Source organism: Pagrus pagrus (genome assembly GCF_965226575.1).
Source record: "Pagrus pagrus genome assembly, chromosome: 19".
NCBI lineage: Eukaryota > Metazoa > Chordata > Actinopteri > Spariformes > Sparidae > Pagrus > Pagrus pagrus.
Window position 1 is genome coordinate 7,342,113 of NC_140203.1, and position 19,379 is coordinate 7,361,491.

Sequence of the window (19,379 nt, forward strand, 5' to 3'; positions counted from 1 at the left end):
GTGTTGAATTGTGGGAAAAGTGCCCCCAACAATCATGGCAGACACCTTTGGAGATAGTTTGTTCAGCGTGTTTGACGATGAACAACAAACCACAACAGCCAAAAAGATACCCGCGTCTTTGACAGCAGATATAGGGTAGGTTACTGAGCGTTTTGCATTGTAACGATTGGCGTTTGAAATCAGAAAGATCGATTGTCCAGGAACCCTGAACGTAGCATCATGTGTGCTCGTGCCAGACAGTGAAGCAGCGTCAGTAACGTCAACATGCTAGTTAGCTAACTCGTTAGTGAAACACATGCTAAACTACCTGATTTTGTTCATAAGCGTTGTCTCGAATAGGTTTCTTAGATTTTTTGTTGTGTTGGGTATATCTTTTAAATCATTTTTTTTTTGTGAGATTGTGATATTTAAAGCAACAACAGCCTAATTTAGGTAGCTAACCGTTGGTGTAACGTTAACGTACCTGTGTAACGTCATAAGACAGGGTAAGCTAGCTAACCTCAGTTCTGCACTTTTCCCTCTTTTCCAGGAAACCTCCAAGTAAAAATGGCAATGACAAGGATGTTGGTCCATCTCCCCGGGCCAAGAGGGAGGCAGACAGTGACGGTGGAGAGGAGGTGGTGTTTGGGAAGAGACCTCGACATGAGGCGGTGTCTGCCAATGACCTAAAGTGAGATGAGTTAACGTTATACCTCAACACTGTGTGCCTGTACAGGGTGCTCAGGTGCAACCGGTGTCTGCTGATGTACCCCACGTACATTTACTCAAGTAGCTACTCAGATACTACATATCATTTCCATTTTATGCTATTTGGTCCAGCTGTTTACTAGTTACTTATTTAGTGTTGACGTAGAATTGTTAAAATTAGCTCGACCATGACTAGCTGCTAATCTATGACATTCGTAGTATTTTTGGTACTTTAATATATATTTATAAGCTATATACGTATACTGAGTATGTTACGTGGATATTGCTGTTTGCTTAAAAAACGACCTTCCTCCACTGCTCACACTGATGCAGTGATACAGCAGCTCAGCAATAAATATTACCCTCATTTTGTTAAATCATTTTTAGAGAGATGTTGATTAAACTGCATGTCATTTAAATAAATGACTTTGAGTGTTTTCAGTTGGAATATGTAGTAGTAGTATTTTTTCAGTCATCATACATAATACAGTAAATGTAAATGGTAGAAACAAAGTCAACTGCAACAATAAAAAAGTCATTCACACTTACCTCAACCCCTCAAAAATCACTTTGTCATTCTTTTGCAAACCAAAAGCAAATTACACACACACACACACACACACACACACACACACACACACACACACCGGCTTGTGATGATTCAGAAAATGTAATGAAGTTGCTCTGTAGGTAACGGATGCTTTTTTTTGTTCACTTCAGTCTTGCGGAATTTATGCCCCAAGTGAAGGTGGAGCAAGTCGAGACTGTGGAAGGATGCTCACATGAGGTAAAGAACATGTATGAAGCAAAGTTACAGATGGATGACAAATTAAAGGATTAACCACGGAGAGAGTGCCAGAACATCTTAACATTTCTGAAACTCTTCTGCAAGGATTAAAAGACCATTCTTCATTTTCATTTGGTGCTCTAATTTGTTGTCAGTTTATATACCAACAAGATACCAGGATTTCTCTTTTAATTGGTCACCTGTCTGATTTCTCTGACGTTAAATGTCAAATTTGAAAGTTCTGCTTTCTCCTAACAGGTCGCTCTGCCTGCCAGTGATGAATATAAACCGCTGAAACCACGTGTGGGGAAAGCAGCAAAGGTATAATAAATAACACCTTTAAATTGGATCTTCTACTTGTGGAATTAATTTTTGTCATCCAGTAACAGTGAAATACATTATTAAAGCATTCATTCATTTTTTGTAACAATATCTTTTAGGTCTAGTTGTTTTACATAACTAACATTACTTGCTTGTCTTGCAGGAGTACCCTTTTGTTCTTGACCCGTTCCAGCGTGAGGCCATCTTATGTATTGACAACAATGAGTCTGTGCTTGTGTCTGCACACACCTCTGCTGGCAAGACTGTCTGTGCTGAGTGAGTATCTTCAATTAACATGACACCATGAAGGATTCTTTGTTAACATTTCCAGTTAACTTATTTTTTTAGACTTACTTTCAGTTGTATTTCATTGACTATGGTAATGGCAGATTAGTTATCTCCTCTGATTTACTCTTCTATTCTCCTCCTGTAGATATGCCATTGCGCTGGCCCTCAGAGAGAAACAGAGGGTGATCTTCACCAGCCCCATCAAGGCCCTCTCCAACCAGAAGTACAGAGAGATGTATGAGGAGTTCCAGGATGTGGGACTGATGACCGGTGATGTCACCATCAACCCCACCGCCTCCTGCCTCGTCATGACAACAGAGGTACGACGCAGTTATGTCTTAAAAAGCATTCGCGTTATTAATAGCTTTGTCTAACATCACTTTTATTTGAGGGGGGTGTTTGGAAAATGTGAAGCAGCCCTGAGGGGTTAATCTGACATGATAAACTGCTTTACTCCAAGATCTTGAGGAGCATGCTGTACCGAGGCTCTGAGATCATGAGGGAGGTGGCGTGGGTCGTCTTTGATGAGATCCATTACATGAGAGATTCAGGTACGTACCGAATACGGTTTGGAAAACATTTGGCCCTATTGCAGGAACCATATCAATAGATTATCTCCCAGCAGGCATATACAAGTAATTCAAGATTTTTTTGTTGCTTTCACTTTTTACTCAATCTAAGAATTTTCTTTTTTGCTTGTTTTAGACTTGCTGTACGAATCATGTACAGACTATGCGTCTTTCTCCACAGTGCAAAAAACACTAATTTGATTTTAAAAGTTTTTTTCAGATAAGATCATTTTAATTGTCATATTTCAGCACAGCAACTTGTTTGGTTCATGATTACAGAACATTTTTCACTCTCTTGACAGCTGGCCCAGGGTTTTGGATAAGAATACAAACATTTTGTCAGAGAGGCCTGTTGTTTATATCAAGTCCCTCTTCTTTTCTGTGTATTTCAGAGCGTGGTGTGGTGTGGGAGGAAACCATCATTCTTCTTCCTGACAATGTGCATTACGTCTTCCTGTCAGCCACCATCCCCAATGCCAGGCAGTTTGCTGAGTGGATCTGCCACCTACATAAGCAGGTTGAATGTTGTACTGGCACCTATTATATTTATAAGGGTTAAGTTACTTTGTCCCTCCTACTTTATGTGATACAAGGAGGGGACAATTGTCTGTCTACATGAAAGGGTCACAAACATTTCTTAGTGTTTTTTTTACCCTTTGTGTTACATAATTAATGAGATGTTTCTGTCTCCTGTAGCCATGTCATGTAGTCTACACAGACTACCGTCCCACTCCACTGCAACACTACATCTTCCCAGCAGGAGGCGATGGACTCCACCTCGTTGTTGATGAGAATGTAAGCTCAAACACAAACTGCACTTTTTGGGGTCTGTCAGAGCTATGAAATACAATTGAAGCCTAGATTTGCCTGGATGCATCCATTACGACCATATTTCATAATGAGACATAAAATATTGTGTGTGTTGCTTTTCTTCAGGGAGACTTCAGAGAGGACAACTTCAACACAGCTATGCAGGTGCTGAGAGACGCAGGGGATTCTGGAGGCAGCGGAGGGGGCAAATGGGACCCAAGGGGACGGAAAGGAGGCACCAGAGGTGCGTGTTTGTCAGTTCCCAAAGTTTAATATCAGTAATTTCCATCATAATTCATCCTACTCACATACATGATATCCGTAGGTCCATCCAGCGTGTTCAAGATAGTGAAGATGATCATGGAGAGGAACTTCCAGCCTGTCATCATTTTCAGCTTCAGTAAGAAAGAGTGTGAAGCCTACGCTCTGCAGGTGGCCAAACTGGATTTTAACGGAGGTTTGTGTATTTGTTATCCTCACCCAAACTTTTTATTGGACACATTCTTAGTTAGAAGTGGCTATATTAGCAAGAGGGGTGTGAAAATTAAAAGAAAACGCTGCTTTATCATAATAACAGATTAATTATCTATAGTCATTAGTCTTCAGGTTTCCCTTTCTGAATGACGAATACAGACTACTGCCACCTGGTGGTATGGAGAGTAATCATCTCTCAAATGCACATCTCTGGCACAGAATGTAAACTAGTTGGCAGTCAGCTGTAGTCTTTGCGGTGTGTTCAGGCGCAGCTCTTTGGCTGAGACACAGGCGACATGAGGCGATACAACAGCAGGTCTTCGTCTTTGGTGTCGGTGCGGTGTGTCTGTTCCCTATGCAAGCAATTAAAAGTCTTTCTATGTCGCCAGTAGAAAGTGATTGAATGTCAGTCGGATATAATTTTCCTTTCAGCTTAATTTATGTTGTGGGCTGCTCACTGTGCTACTCTCTGATCAGATATAAATTCAGAATGTCAGCACAGTGATCAATGCGGACGTTCATGGTGAGATTCAGAGTCGGTGAGCAGATTGTCTTTGCCCGCTGAAACGCCAAAATAAATACATTTTTGTGTCAAATTGCTATGAGAGTCAGGGAGGGAGTTGAAATTAGGCAAGTGAAACCTCGCACCAAAATGCTAAATTGTTGGCAAACCAAGCTGAATAAATCCTCCCCACTAAGCGAATGCCATGAATATGGCTCATTGTGCCTGCACAGCTGGTCCTGCTGTTCGGTCCAGAGCATAAGTGATGTTGGTTCATGAGGACAAATCTCTGCTGGATGGGAGATAATCCAGCCGTAGATTGAGTTTGGCTCGTATCCACCTGCTTCAGGCTCTGTCAGTGAAATAAAACATGATGCGTATGAAGTCTTACTTAGGAAACATTTTCCTCCCTAGTCTTTGGTTTGTTTTCTCTGCATTGTGACATTCTTATAAATGAGGAGGTTTGTTTTAATGCTGAGCTCTCCCAACACGGCGCTGCCAGTGTTTTCGTCAATATTACAAAAAAATGGAAAAACTCTGCCAACCATAATTTCTCATTTCCAACCGCGTCATGGGTAGTGAGAATTTTCTTTTACAGATTTTCTTTGAAAATGAGGCTGATGGTATCCAGGAGTAGAAGTCAGATTGAAGAAAATTCTACTTGATTGAGGAAAAATTGAAGGAGTCAAATTATTTTATTAAACATACTACAAGGAGTTGTTTACTGCTTATGAGACTGTCTCAGTTTAGTACAGTTGCCTCTTTATGATGTACATAAGAAATTTAGACCATCAGCAAGAAGATTGGTCATTTCTATACAGTTATTCTTGGTTGTCAGATCAGTTTCCATCCATATCGTGCATCTCAATTAAAGTTAAAATCGTTGTGGCTTCCAAAAACAAATGCACGTGCCTGCCAGATTGAGATCTTTGTGTCAGGAGGCTGTTGTGCCCTTATTGCTTTTGTCTGCAGGGGCCGCTGGGATCGATTTTAAAAAATGAAAGCTGCTTCAACTTTTTTAATAAGAAACGTTCATGACAAAATGTGAGTCATGTTTTTCATCACTACAGAAAAATTGTGTCATCATTTTTCCTGACATCTTTACTTGGAATGAGCCTTGGTATAAACCTAACTGTTTACAGTTCGAGTTTCAATCGTGTGAGTTGTTTTCCTTTCTTTGTCTGTCATTTGGAAACTCATAGGGACCAATTCTCTCTTGCAAACAGTGGAGAAGCCAGATAGTTAAATCAGTGTGTATGTAGGCAGGTTGTTGGTGTTATGCAGCTCCTCTGTTTGTGTGTGTAGGTGGGTTATAATGAGGAGAGGGAGCCACGTAGCTCTCCTGGTTTCTCCCCAACCCCCATTCCCTCTCTTCTACCTTGTCTGCTTTCTTTCTTCCATCCATCAGTATCTTTTGCTCACTCTGTTTTTGTGAACACTAAAGACAGAGCCCCCCCCCCTCTCCCTTCCTGTGACACATAGTTTCTGGGCAGTGTTTTGTGGAATGGCAGAGCCGTGTTGGAGTCAGGGGACCGGCTGGTGCCGAAACACAAACCAGCTGACCGAGTCCAGAGCTGCAGCATCAAACAGACAAATTATACATGTTTGGTTAGTTCATGCAGAGACATGACAGGTGGACATTAAACCAGATTGTGTTGTTGTGATGCTGATGTGCAGCAGTAGTAGTTTTCTGGTTGTACAGCAGCGTAATAACTATGTTTGTCCATCCAGCAGTTTGGTCATGAGCCATAATTTCAGCAATTACGGGTCACATAGCTGTGAATCGGTTTTGGATATTCATGGGCCACAAAGGATAATTCCTGATGATGTGATCTTTTGTCCAACAATAGGTCAAAAGTTAGGTCAAGGTGGGGGCGTTTTTGGGTAAAACTGATGCTGCAGACGCTGAGGTATCCTGACTTTTAGCCCAGAGTGAACTTGACAGTTTGAAATGCAGGTCTCTGCCAAAGCTACGATTACAAATGTGTCACTTGAGTCATTGTCTCAAACTTGGCAGAGCCCTCTCCTCAGCCGTAAAAGAAACTCTGTTACTGTTTTTTCAGGTGGATACTCCTCATGACTAGTAAATCTCCTGACATGTTTCCCTGACAAACATTTTTCAGAATGCCTTGAAGTTTGCCATTGATATTCACAGTCCCTTAGAGGAATCATCTTTATCTTTTGCTGCCCTTCCTTTAACACCAACATCAGACAGTTTTTCCACTTGCGTGTTATGAAGGTCAAAGATCCGATTGTAATGGTACGATCATGCTTCTCAGAGGTGGAACGGTTTCCTTTTCAGATACCCTCTGAGCTTTCCTCTGGAAAAACACAAGACTTCTTGCTCATTGAATGGCTTTTAAGTATGTTTTCATACAGCGTAATGAACTTGTGCTAGCTCTAGGGGGCTGTAAGTGGAGGTGTTTTAGATTTGTGACTCTGGGTGTTGTGTTTATAAAGAGGATGTACTGGCTGTTTAACTGGAGCCATGGCCTTGGATAACCACTCTTTTCACTTTGGACTCTGAGTGTGTTTGTCTGTGGTAATGCTTTGTTATTAAACTATTAAAATAATTCTCATTGACACTGAGGTGACGTTAAAAATAAATATTGGGATTTTGTGGAAGTCCAAGTTTGTGACTAACACTGGCACCCAAAATAGTTTCATGGATAAAGAAAGACTTGTGACTAAGTTTCCACATGGACAAGGACGGACAGATGTAGCTAACCAGCCACAGCAAACGATTAGTACAAGAATAAAACACTGGCTGTTGCGGGAGTCGGGACACTCAGTGCATTCACATACAACCCATTACAAGAAAAGCATGAGTTAAAAAGGTGGCAGCAGTCAACCACTTGTTTGTTTTTATAGTAAGACCTCAGCTTCAATCAGTGGCCTTTAAACAACAATTGAACATTATGGATATAAGAACTGAAAGCAAATTCTCTAAAATAACATAAATTAGACAAACTGTTGTGTTCATCAGATAAAATCTGTAGTTAACACAGACCTGAAGCAAATGCAGCATCATCATATTGTTGCTCAATCTCAACCTTGGTGGTTAAACTTTTCCTGCAAGCAGTTTGCTAAATTACTCTCCGCCTTGTCCCACATTAACCACATTTGCCAGAAGAAATTATATTTGAAGCAACATTTTTAAATCACCCCAAATTGTCTGCGTGGATGAGTATCTGAGACACACGGGTTCAGGATGTAAGAAATGGCTTTAATTTAATATTTAGAACAATTTCTGAACAGCTGTGAGAAGACATTTTTAGCAAATGCAAACATATTTCTGCGTTCCAGATGATGAGAAACGTCTGGTGGAGGAAGTGTTCAACAACGCTGTGGACTGTCTCTCAGACGAAGACAAGAAACTCCCTCAGGTGAGCAGGAGGAAGACTCATCTGTCTCTCTCTGTTTCCTCCCATTACGTGTGATGTTTTTATGACCATCACGCTACTCTCACTCCAGTTTTTGAAGCCAGTCTTGGCACCTTGTAAAAGCTCAGAAAAAAGTGGCCCTGAGCATTTCCTTCGGTCACTTTCTGCTACGAGAAGACAGTTAAACTGCCTTACTGTAAATAGCTGCGCACATAATGTCAACATGGGCTCAAACACTGTGCGGCTGTTATTCTACCCCGCTGCGCTGAGTCACATTATGAAAACCAGCAGTGTTGAGGTAATGGTTGTCAGTGGGTAAACCACTACGGCACGAGCAACAGCACACATTTCCACTACAAGGGTTAGACGCCTTTCCACTCTGTCTCTGTCTATCAACGAACTGTTGAGTTTGCACTGTCACTAAATACTACAAACGCTGATCTTCCTCTCACTGCCCTGGGTGTTCATCAGGTGGAGCATGTGCTGCCACTGTTGAAGAGGGGGATAGGAATCCACCATGGAGGCCTTCTACCCATCCTGAAAGAGACCATAGAGATCCTTTTCTCTGAAGGCCTGCTCAAGGTACCACTGGCTCTGCATCAAAACACACTCGAGTGTTAACTGTTAACTGTTAAGATAAGTCTAATCAAGGTTACTGCAAGTGATTGATTTGTAAATGGTGTTCAAGGAATGTTCAACCCCAAAAGAAAATGTCCCAAAATTTAGTTAAGTATTAATGCTGAGAATTGATAAACAAAACTGGAATAAGAAGAATTAAAGGTACCCTGGGTAGTTTTTGACCACTAGTGGCGCTGTGGAGCTGTGTTTTTTGCAGCCTGTGTCCCGCTGCTAATATCAGGCAGTTTCATGTAAACTATTTATGTATATTTAGAAACTGTTTGCCTCCTAGTGAACTACACCAACCAAAACGTATTTTTATCAATACAGCATAGAGTTACAGGGGCATTGCACATTAATAACATTTCTGCTACAGTAGACAGTATACAGTTTACATTAAACTGGAACTGCGATACTGTGCATTTAGCAAAGCTTATATAAAACACTATAAACTATATAAACTAGTTGTATCACCGTACAGAAGAAGGCATGCATGTACGAGTTAAAAAGTTTTTAGTTACATGGCTTTTAATAATCCAACAGTGTCTTAAGGTTGTTCTTAAACCTGTTTGAAGTTTTTCTTTTTCTTCAAGAGCACGTGGTACACCACTCGTACACTGTTTTTGGACTTTGGCTTTCCAAATGTTTTTTATGTGGAACGAAACACATTGAACACATTTATTAAGTCTCAAGGATACACGCAATGCCTTCTAGTAAGAAACATTCAATGCAAACGTAAACTTGTTTGAAAACTCTACAGGGATTTTCTGGATCGAAAATGACAATTGTAAGAACACTGTGTTGAGATTATGCTAATGTTGTCATTTTCTTAAATTCCCAGGCGCTGTTTGCTACAGAGACATTCGCCATGGGTATAAACATGCCAGCTCGTACTGTGCTTTTCACCAGCGCCCGCAAGTTTGATGGCAAGAATCACCGCTTTGTAAGAGCTCTCACACACACACACTGTTATTGTCACATGATGGGTCAATTGTCTTGTCAAGAGGAAATTATCTCTGGATATTCATTACATTTTCCTCCTCATCCTATGTTATATCCAAAGTCCTAAAAAAGCACATTATGTTGTGTAACTGCAATTTCCATAGCTGTGGCTGTGGGCACACATAATTAAGAAAATGAGCCCAAAAAGTGTAGTTTTTGTAAACCAGGCATCCATCTTTGGAAATATTCCTCTGCCTTTTAAGGGGAGCTGTGGTTACTGCACCCTCAGTAAGTAGCCAGTTTAAAATAGTGCAGCTCCCCATAAACTGTGCTATCTCTTTAAAACAACAGCTCTGCCCCGTGTGCAGTGTGGAGTCGTCACACAGTGTGTTGCTGTGAAGCCTTTATAAGGTCTTCAAGTCCTGCAGCTCGCATCGCCACATAAACAGCCACGTATTGTTTATAAGAGCTGGGGGCTGTGTGTGGAGCTGCCGTCACTTAGAAGCACCCTTCATCTTCACTTCATACACACTGACTTCCAGCTCACACACACGCACAAAGGCTGTGAGAGAGGAGGGAAACTGCCCTCCAAGACGTTCATCAGGAACATCTGGTGGATCTGATGGTGCCAAAGCTCCACGCAGGCACTCACACGTTTAAATACACACAGCTCTCATTCCTGAAGCACACTGTGTTTCAAATCAAGAGCTGATCTCATGGCATGCCTGAAATGAAGATCAGATTATTTCGACACAAAAATAATCTTATCGAGACTTTTTTTTTTTTCAGCATTTTTATTGCTGAAAGAGCAGTAGATGTGGAGTTTAATCAGAGCCATGTGCTTTGCAGAGAGTAGTCCTCAGAGACTTATGGAAAACTGGTTCGGTCTCTTTCTCAGAAGACGGATTCCTCCTCAATATCTCTATGTTACTAATGCAGACACTTGGCTAGCCACAAATTGTAGAAATACCTCATTCATTTTCCAAAACATTACATCCTCTCACTCAAATATGCAATATGTCCTCTCCCTGCCTTTTTTCAGCAGTATAATTTCTTTGTCTGATAAACAAATGCCTGTTATATTACAGGCGTAGGAAAGCATTCACTAACATTTCTCTCTCTTAATGTTGTGTGCGTTTTTGTGTGATCTAGATTACCTCAGGTGAGTACATCCAGATGTCTGGGCGAGCTGGGAGGAGAGGAATGGACGACAGGGGCATCGTTATTTTCATGGTGGATGAGAAGATGAGTCCAGCTGTGGGCAAACAGCTACTCAAGGTACCGTGAATATGGCTGCTACGTGTTAGAGTAGTTTTTCTGAATACGACTGCTAGTCATCGATCATCCTTTGCAAGCCACTTCAGTGCTGTCTGCGCCTCCTTCTGCTTCAGTCCCATCAGTGAAACAATTAGTTTGAACGATTGAATGGAAATTGTCTGAAGTGACTCTTAAGTTGTTTCTCTATGGATCATCGGGCCACTTGGTGCTCAGTCACAAGCTTGACAACTCAGTCACAAGGAAGCCAGAAGCTCTTAGTCTTTTGTCTTTGATGTGACACATTAATAGCTGCTATAAATTTGTAGCTGCGTAGCTTTTGAACAAGGTTGTGTTAATGTAAAACTGTTGCTAAACTCCAGTGGTGTCTTGGAGAAAGCTGTCCAATACATATCTGTGGTTGTGGCGTTTCAGAGGGTGTGATGGCTAAATCCTCCTCACTGTTTAATTTGAGGAAAGTGATTTCAGCCTGGTTTTATTTAGACCTCGTAGCTTTTTGGCACTTTTAGTAAATTGCAAACAACACAATGAACACATGTGATTAACCACAGCTGTTTATAATTGCATGAAAGCATTTCTTTTTATGTTTATCTTTAATCTGTCTGGTTTTTATTGCGCTCTGCAGGGCTCAGCAGATCCGTTAAACAGTGCCTTCCACCTGACCTACAACATGGTGCTCAACCTGCTGCGCGTGGAGGAGATCAACCCGGAGTACATGCTGGAAAAGTCTTTCTACCAGTTCCAACACTACAGGGCTTTGCCTGGTGTTGTGGAAAGTAAGCATACCCAACCTAACTGCAAATGGGCACGTGGACCTAAACATATAATAGAACTGAATAGATTGGTCACATTGTCACTGAAAAGCTTCACCAAAAGCTTCCCGGAGGCTGTGTTTTTTATAATTAAGAAATAGCAAACAACTGTGTTTGGTAAGATATACAGAAGATAAAAACAAGCACAGTTTTGACTGTGACGACTGCAAGTTGACTCTGATTCCGCAAAGATATTTCATGTCTGTTATGAATTATCATCCATGTCAAGAGGTTGATGTTTGGAAATCCTCAGTTTCTATCCTTGTCTTGGAGTGGCTTAGTTCTAGCCTGATCTTTCATCATATTGTTGATTTTCTATTTTTTCTGTGCAGAAATAAAGAAGTATGAGGAGCAGTACCACACTATTGAGATTCCCAACGAAGAGGCCGTGGTCACTTACTTTAAAATCAGACAGCAGCTGGCCAAACTGGGGAAAGAGATACAAGAATTCATCCACAAACCCAAATACTGCTTGCCCTTCTTGCAGCCTGGGCGACTTGTCAAGGTAGAGCGTCACACACTTACAGTTTGATGACAGAAATTGTGGAGTTTAATGCTTCATTTAACAGCTCTGTGTTTTGATCCCAAAGGTAAAAAACGAAGACGCTGACTTTGGCTGGGGTGTCGTTGTAAACTTTTGCAAGAAGTCTAACGTGAAGGTAAGTCTGTGTCACAGTGTCACACACATGTGACTCCCATTTATACTTTTCTGTGACTAATATGCTTTTCCTCTTTTAGGCTAGTACAGAGTCGGAGCCGCTGTATGTGGTGGAGGTTTTGGTCCACTGTAGTAAGGACAGCGTTAAAGATGCTGCGACTGAAACTGCTAAACCTGCTGCTCCAGGGGAGACGGGAGAGATGCAGGTTGGTGAAGCAAATGCACAACAAAACACACATCAGACCTACAAAGATGTGACAAGTTTGACTGTAACTCTAATCTTTCTCCAGGTGGTCCCAGTGATGCTCCATCTCCTGACCTCCATCAGCTCAGTTCGCCTTTACATCCCCAAAGACCTGAGGCCCTTTGACAACAGACAGCTCATGCTCAAGTCCATACAGGTACAAGATGCAGCCATCTTGACACAAAGAACTGGCACAGCGGAAACTGAAATCATGATCTAAATCATTGCCTCTAAACATTTTGTCTGCAGGAGGTGCAGAAACGTTTCCCAGATGGCGTTCCTCTGCTCGACCCCGTCGATGACATGGGCATCAAAGACCCTGCACTGAAGAAAGTTATTCAGAAAGTGGAGGCCTTCGAGCACCGCATGTACTCCCACCCCCTGCACAGCGACCCCAACTTGGAATCAGTTTATTCTCTCTGTGAGAAGAAAGCTCTGGTGAGTAACTGACGTTCAGTTCGTGGAAGAGTTAAAGGCCAGCCGTAGAAAATGCTGTTAAATGTCAAACCTCACTGAAAGCCACCCATTTAATGACAGACCACAGTCGGGTCTGGATCTTTTTTTTTTATCAACATTGGGTACCTTTGTTAGCTTCCAGTCGGTGACCTTCCATTGTCTCTTCCTGCCAGACAGGTCGGCTTCGGCCATATATACTCACAGACAAACACAGGAAGAAAGAAAGGACATTATTCATACACTGCCTCACCTTCAGTCATAGGCCAGAAAATAAAACAAAAAACGTATCGCAGCAATCAAGGGAAAGAATCTTTTTTACCAGGTCGGTTTAATTCTGCATAGTATTGTGGACCACACTTCCTGTGACATTTCAGCATTTTATTGCAAGGCTGCAGCACAACTCCACGCAATATCCTGCAGTTATAGACAAAAGAACAAAAGAAACGAGGATCTGTGTCGCATTTATTCTCTCCGTGCTTTCCCACGAAGAAGTCCAGAACAAAAAGAGAGCACCATTCTCATAAAACAAATCAGTAACCAAAACAAATAAAACTATCAATACATGAATTATTTTCATGCATTTAATTGTTTAAGGTCCAGTGTGTGTGTATGTTTTCATTAGTCAACCTGAAATTAAGAAACATTGTGTTTTCATTAAGTTAGAATTGAGTCAAGTCTTATATTTACAGAGGGAGCAGGTCCACTTCCACAGAGACCTCCATGTTGCACCGCCATGATGCACCGCCACGTTGCTACAGTAGCCCAGAACAGACAAACCAAACCCAGGCTCTAGGGTGGGCATTTCACAGTTTTAGTGTTCAGTTCTGCAACCACACTGCGAGATGCTACGAAGTCCTACACACCGGAACTTTTAGAATAACTCAATGTCACAGCCATACGAGGGATTTTGTGAAGTTGTACAGTCATGCTTCGAACTAGATGCTAGTGCTAGCATGGCAACATGTCCACAGTGACAAGGCTGACGTGCCAGTGTTTAGCAGCAGGTATAACATTAACCCTGTTCATTATCTTTGTTTAATGTGCTGAGTACAGCTGAGGCTGATGGGATTTTTTTAGTTTTGCAGGTATTTGATGGTATACGAAAGTGTTGGCCTGGTGGTGGCGCTAGTTAAAAAAATATTAGAAAGTGATTATCAAATTTATTGCAATTTATTCTGATTCAGAGCTTAAAACAAATGCACCTAATTGCACGGTAGTCCATCCAGAAGTTGTTGAGACATTTCACTCAAAAACACAAATGTCAGCGTCATTGAAGAATCAAAGTCAGAGGGTCACCACAGTCAGGGAAACGTCCAGACAAATGTGAAAAGTAATGAAATAAAACCATTACACTTCCTGAAACACAGAACGTTCCCTTTACAGGAAAGTGTATGAACTCAACACGAGAACAAACAGAACTTAATCTCATAATAATATGTCGGCAACACATGAGGTGTGGGGAAAAACAGCAATATATTGCAAGAAGTCAGTGTGTTTTTATAATCATACAAAGATATAATTAAATCTTGTTCATTATAAAGCACAGCAACATGCTCATTCTGTGTGCTCTGCTTTACAGTGAGATCAAGGGCTCAGTCAGATGATTCAGTTCAATTCACTACAGTGCACTGCTCATACTGGGGGAGTTAAAAAGGCAGAGTGTGATAGATGCAAAGCAGCCACATTGGCTTTACTAGTTGTGGAAAAAAGGCAAATCAGGTCATGTTTGACAATTTAAATAAACATTTACATCCCTCTGTGGCTTTCCGTGTGTTGTGAAATGATAGGGTTTTACAGTAGAGTGTAAACTGGATTACTTTATGTTTGATTGGTCGAGTAAGGGATTATACTGCTCCTCTGTCAGCATCTCCACAATCCCTCGACAGCCCTCTGCTGCTAATCCTCTGTCTTATATCTGCAGCTGACCCACACGTGGCCTTTACAGGACCGTTGCAACACCTACTGTTGTGGTTCATTTTAATACTTCTTCTTTGTGGTGGGGCTCTTTGGGCGTTGGCTACTGTGAACATCAGAAAGTTTAAACTTTATAGCTTGCTGAGTGCATGTGTGATAGACACAATATCTCACACCAGTACGGAGAAAGTAAGGGTTGAATTTCTCTAGAATATAATCTAATCTTTTGATTAATAAACTTTTCTGGAAACATTTCTTTGTACATGTGTTTGCTTCTTTGACTCTGAGGTGTAAAGGTTAAAGTGCATAATGGAAATCGCTGAGGACAGATAAGGAGGCTGATGAACATTTGTTGGCAGATAACTCAAACATTCCACTTCATCACTGTGACAGTTAGTGAAGTGTTTAAAGTGACCTCATGCACATAACAGCTGGCAGATATCACAGAGCTTTTAATCATTTTAATCTTTTTATAGAAACCCTGGAAGAGCTTCCCCGAGTTCGTATCCAGTAAACTTTACGTGCGTGTGTTTTTTGTTTTAGATCGCAGCGGACGTTCGAACAGCCAAGCGAGAGCTGAAGAAAGCTCGGACCGTCCTGCAGATGGACAAGCTGAAGTGCAGGAAGAGAGTTCTGCGACGCCTCGGGTTCGCCAGTCCCTCTGATGTCATCGAGATGAAAGGGCGGGTCGCATGTGAAATTAGCAGGTAGGGAGCTTTGTCATATGAATACAGATGTAATATTGCTGCTTAATTTGAAGGAAACCGCATCTACTCATGAACAAGAGGCTTGTAGTCGGGACCTGGCAGGGCCGAAACCTGAGGGAACATCTTCATTCACCTGCCCTTACTTCCTCCAACACCCATCGTCAATCAAGGAAGAAATTTATTAAATCCTGTTTGATAAAGTGATTAAATAAAAAGCATCTAATCAATGTCTGTGTGAATCTTTCCAGTGGTGACGAGCTCTTGCTGACGGAGATGATTTTCAACGGCCTCTTCAACGATCTCACGGTCGAACAAGCCACCGCCCTGCTGTCCTGCTTCGTCTTCCAGGAGAATGTAGGAACGAACGCACACAAACACTTTTAATTCCTCTAATTCTCCGCACAAACAGATATTTAAGCCTCTCCCGAACAACTGAGATAAACGGCTGATTCCCCTTCCCACACGTTTCAAGCTCCAATCGCATTCTTGGCCTCTTCCCCTGCAACGCAACCAAAACAGAAACCTGAGGTAGATGTGTGTTTGTCTTGCCTAATGAAGCCTATTCTCTCAATGAGGCAATCCAGCATCAGATGGTTCAACAAACCTTTTCTTTGGCTCAGCATCCGCTCGGTCCTCAGAACAACAGAACAAACTCCTGTTTAACTCTGTCACAGCTCTCGTTGTCTGTCTGCTGCGAGGGGGAACGACGACAAGCAGCTGTCATTGCATACCAATACACGACCACTGGGTGTGTGTGAACAGCTGTCGCCTGTCATTAAAGAGCACCTGCTGCTAGTTTAGCTTGAGATGACAGCAAACCATCCAACCTGCGTGTGTTTTATAAACCAATGACATAATCTGACATTTAAAGAGCTTTCTATCGACAAAAACAACCCGTACAGAAAGGAGCCATTCTCTCACCTGCAATGTTGACTCGGCAACACCAAATACGTGATAATTTTGGCGTCATTTGTGATGTCTGTGAAAACAGACATGCAAAAAATGTATTGAAGTTATAAAATACAAAACAGTTATGTTACAAAATCAAGCAGGATCAAATGTTTGAATGTCAGCAGCCTCATTTTAGTGTTGAAATAAAATAAAAAACAGCAGAGGGACTCTGTTTGTGTTGTGGCCGAGTAGATCAGTTTGTTCTCAAACACACGTTTGCCTTCACAACATTAATGATGTCATTCTGCCCTCCAGGCCAGTGAGATGCCCAAACTGACTGAACAACTAGCAGCGCCCTTGAGACAAATGCAGGTGAGACGACTTAAACAAACCTGAATTTGTTTCTAATCATCGAAAGTTTAAATTTGGTGGAAACACAACCACTTTTTTTTCCTGTTGCGTTACAGGAGTGTGCGAAACGCATCGCCAAAGTTTCAGCTGATGCCAAGCTGGAGGTGGACGAGGAGACGTATCTAGGCCAGTTCAAACCTCATCTGATGGACGTGGTGTACGCCTGGGCTAACGGCGCCACGTTTGCTCAAATCTGCAAGATGACCGACGTCTTTGAAGGTGCGCTGCTTATACTTATATCAACAGACATGACAGGAAGTTCTAATACAGGTGTTACACAGGTATATAAGTCCACCTTTAACAGAATTTCAGTGAGAAACTGAGGTGCACAGGTACTTGATAATTTAAACTGTATGCTTCTTTATGCTACTCCACTGCATCTCATTTATGATGCTTTCTACTTCACTACATGATTATGACAGCTAAAGTTACAGGTGACCTTTCAGTTTAAAGTTTAACATTAAATAGACACATAATAAACTCATAAAATATGCCTCTTTGTTAAAGATTAAACCGGTAGCTCTCAAATCTTTTAGGCTCGTGACCGCTGCAAGGAAATCAGCATGTAGGTAAAGCCCCTCGTCAAGCACGTCAAACAAAGACTGACTTCTCCTCAAAACTGCTCAGATCACTGACTGTTTGATGACTGAATCATCTCACGACCCCTCAGATTTACCTTGTGACCCTTTCGAAGGGGCCCGGCCCTCAGGTTGGGAGCCACTGGACTGAAATACTAAACTCTATATAAAGTAGTTAAAACCTGCTTCGGCCTAAACGGTAAAATGCTGCTCTACATCAATGCATCATTATTAGAAGTCAAATAATGGCCTCCAGTGATGTCACTCAGTTGCTAAGTTGCATCATGGGTAATGTAGGCGGCAGGTTTGAAAAAGAAGAAGAATGTGTGGAATAAAAAAGGCAACATCTCGGGTTTTGTTTTGTTTTTAGACTTCTTCTGGAGCCACAAAAGCCTTTATACACTTTTTCACATCTGCAGCAGAACTCCCAGAAACCTGTGAACAAACTTCAATGTGTAAACTTGGTGGAGTTACCCTTTAATTAAAGGCTCTCAATATTTCTTCCTTACTTATTCCTCTGCCAAGTACAACATGACCTTTTACAAATCCTTTTCACCTTTTGATTTCTTCACCATCTATTGCACATTATTATTTATTATGAGTGGATTGGTTCAGTCCATTATTCTCCTCAGGTTTTATCTCCACCTCCCAACAGTGACTTCAGCTGTAAAATATTAAATGTCAGCGTAATAAGCAAGTCATGCAGAGTTGAGAAAGCTGAGGGAGTATCAGATGTGCTCGAGTGTGTTGGTGACGGAGAGAAACGGAGCATTGGGAAATAAATGATGCTGATTGATTATCGTTTTATTTTACAGCTGTGTCATTTCCTTTTTACTGGGAATTTAATTTTGTCTCAGATCATCAAGTAATTTAGAAATGCTCCATTTAGACCAAATAAAATATTGTATTGATTCATCATTGTTTTTTTATTGTAAAGTGGGCTACAGTCACAGTTAATTTGAATTAATTAATTGGAAAAGTACTACGTAAACACTGTTCCTCACAATCATTCTTTCCGAGGAACCTCTTTGAAATTATAAGGAAATTGTGTAGAGTGTTTGTCAAGTTTTAAGAAGTGAGTCACGCACACTTTAAAAACTGTGTGTGTGTCCTGCAGGGAGCATCATCCGCTGCATGCGACGTCTGGAGGAAGTACTGAGACAAATGTGTTCTGCAGCCAAGGCCATCGGCAACACTGAACTGGAGAACAAGTTCGCTGAAGGTAAGAAACATCAGAGCCAATAATAATAAGTAATTCGATAGGAAATTAATTAGTGATGATACGCCAAAAGTTCACTGCTTCCAGCCTCTAATGTGAACACTTGGTGGTTTCCCCACTCTTCTTCTTTGATACTTATATTTAGCTTTTGGACTATTTTTTGGATAAAAACAGATGTTAACTTGGACTCTTGGCCTTCTTTTTGACATTGACCTTCTTTAGTCTCTGGCAATCCGGCCTTTTGTACACATGTAAACAAACCCTGGAGTTTAGGTCACTGAAAACTGACCTTTTGGGAAACTCCTTCCAGGGTGAAGGTTATCAGAAAATTGATATTTTTGGAAATGTTGACACTGACAGCCATATCGCTTTCTAATTGGGTGTTTGGCAAATATGAACTCAGAATATGCGTTATGATATTGGAGTATTTAAGTTTGTAAATGGATGTTATAGTATCTATATTTACACAAGCGGACATTGATAATATAATGATGGAAAAGATGATGATGGCTGCTGACGATGTTTAAATAAAAAGCACATTATCCTGGAGGATTCTGGGAAAAGCAGTCATGTTTAAAGATAATCTGCTTCCCGTTTATACCGACACGGGCATACCTAGTGTACGTGAATGGCCATTTGTTAGTTTGGACAAAAACTTTGCGAAGTGGTGCTAAAACGCTCGTCTGGACTGAGGTGATTTTTCTGTTTTTTACATGTACCTGTTCACGTGGGGACTAGGCCTTAATGATTGCTTGAGAAAAAACAATTGTCAGATTTAATTGACATTCACAAAGGTCACAAATCGCTACATCTCTGCTCCGCAGCCGTTTAAG

The 19,379-nt window shown here is 41.3% G+C and overlaps 1 protein-coding gene across 3 annotated transcripts in view; it reads left to right on the top strand.

Annotated features, from left to right (window-relative positions):
• mtrex (Mtr4 exosome RNA helicase) overlaps positions 1 to 19,379 on the top strand; it is a 20,141-nt gene continuing 762 nt past the window's right edge. The window contains exons 1-26 of one of the 3 annotated variants that reach the window (XM_084384087.1): positions 1 to 135; positions 530 to 670; positions 1,408 to 1,474; positions 1,733 to 1,795; positions 1,959 to 2,071; positions 2,229 to 2,403; positions 2,544 to 2,634; positions 3,045 to 3,169; positions 3,349 to 3,447; positions 3,589 to 3,706; positions 3,788 to 3,919; positions 7,745 to 7,824; positions 8,293 to 8,403; positions 9,281 to 9,382; positions 10,534 to 10,659; positions 11,282 to 11,432; positions 11,801 to 11,973; positions 12,059 to 12,127; positions 12,207 to 12,332; positions 12,417 to 12,527; positions 12,620 to 12,808; positions 15,284 to 15,447; positions 15,696 to 15,801; positions 16,654 to 16,710; positions 16,806 to 16,968; positions 18,445 to 18,549. In XM_084384087.1, coding sequence (XP_084240213.1) covers positions 35 to 135; positions 530 to 670; positions 1,408 to 1,474; positions 1,733 to 1,795; positions 1,959 to 2,071; positions 2,229 to 2,403; positions 2,544 to 2,634; positions 3,045 to 3,169; positions 3,349 to 3,447; positions 3,589 to 3,706; positions 3,788 to 3,919; positions 7,745 to 7,824; positions 8,293 to 8,403; positions 9,281 to 9,382; positions 10,534 to 10,659; positions 11,282 to 11,432; positions 11,801 to 11,973; positions 12,059 to 12,127; positions 12,207 to 12,332; positions 12,417 to 12,527; positions 12,620 to 12,808; positions 15,284 to 15,447; positions 15,696 to 15,801; positions 16,654 to 16,710; positions 16,806 to 16,968; positions 18,445 to 18,549 — 3,058 coding nt within the window. In that variant the 5' untranslated portion in view covers positions 1 to 34. Of the gene's footprint in view, positions 136 to 230; positions 283 to 321; positions 433 to 529; positions 671 to 1,407; positions 1,475 to 1,732; positions 1,796 to 1,958; positions 2,072 to 2,228; positions 2,404 to 2,543; positions 2,635 to 3,044; positions 3,170 to 3,348; positions 3,448 to 3,588; positions 3,707 to 3,787; positions 3,920 to 7,744; positions 7,825 to 8,292; positions 8,404 to 9,280; positions 9,383 to 10,533; positions 10,660 to 11,281; positions 11,433 to 11,800; positions 11,974 to 12,058; positions 12,128 to 12,206; positions 12,333 to 12,416; positions 12,528 to 12,619; positions 12,809 to 15,283; positions 15,448 to 15,695; positions 15,802 to 16,653; positions 16,711 to 16,805; positions 16,969 to 18,444; positions 18,550 to 19,379 lie in introns of those variants that run through there. The other 2 variants (XM_084384089.1, XM_084384088.1) reach the window with 2 other exon arrangements.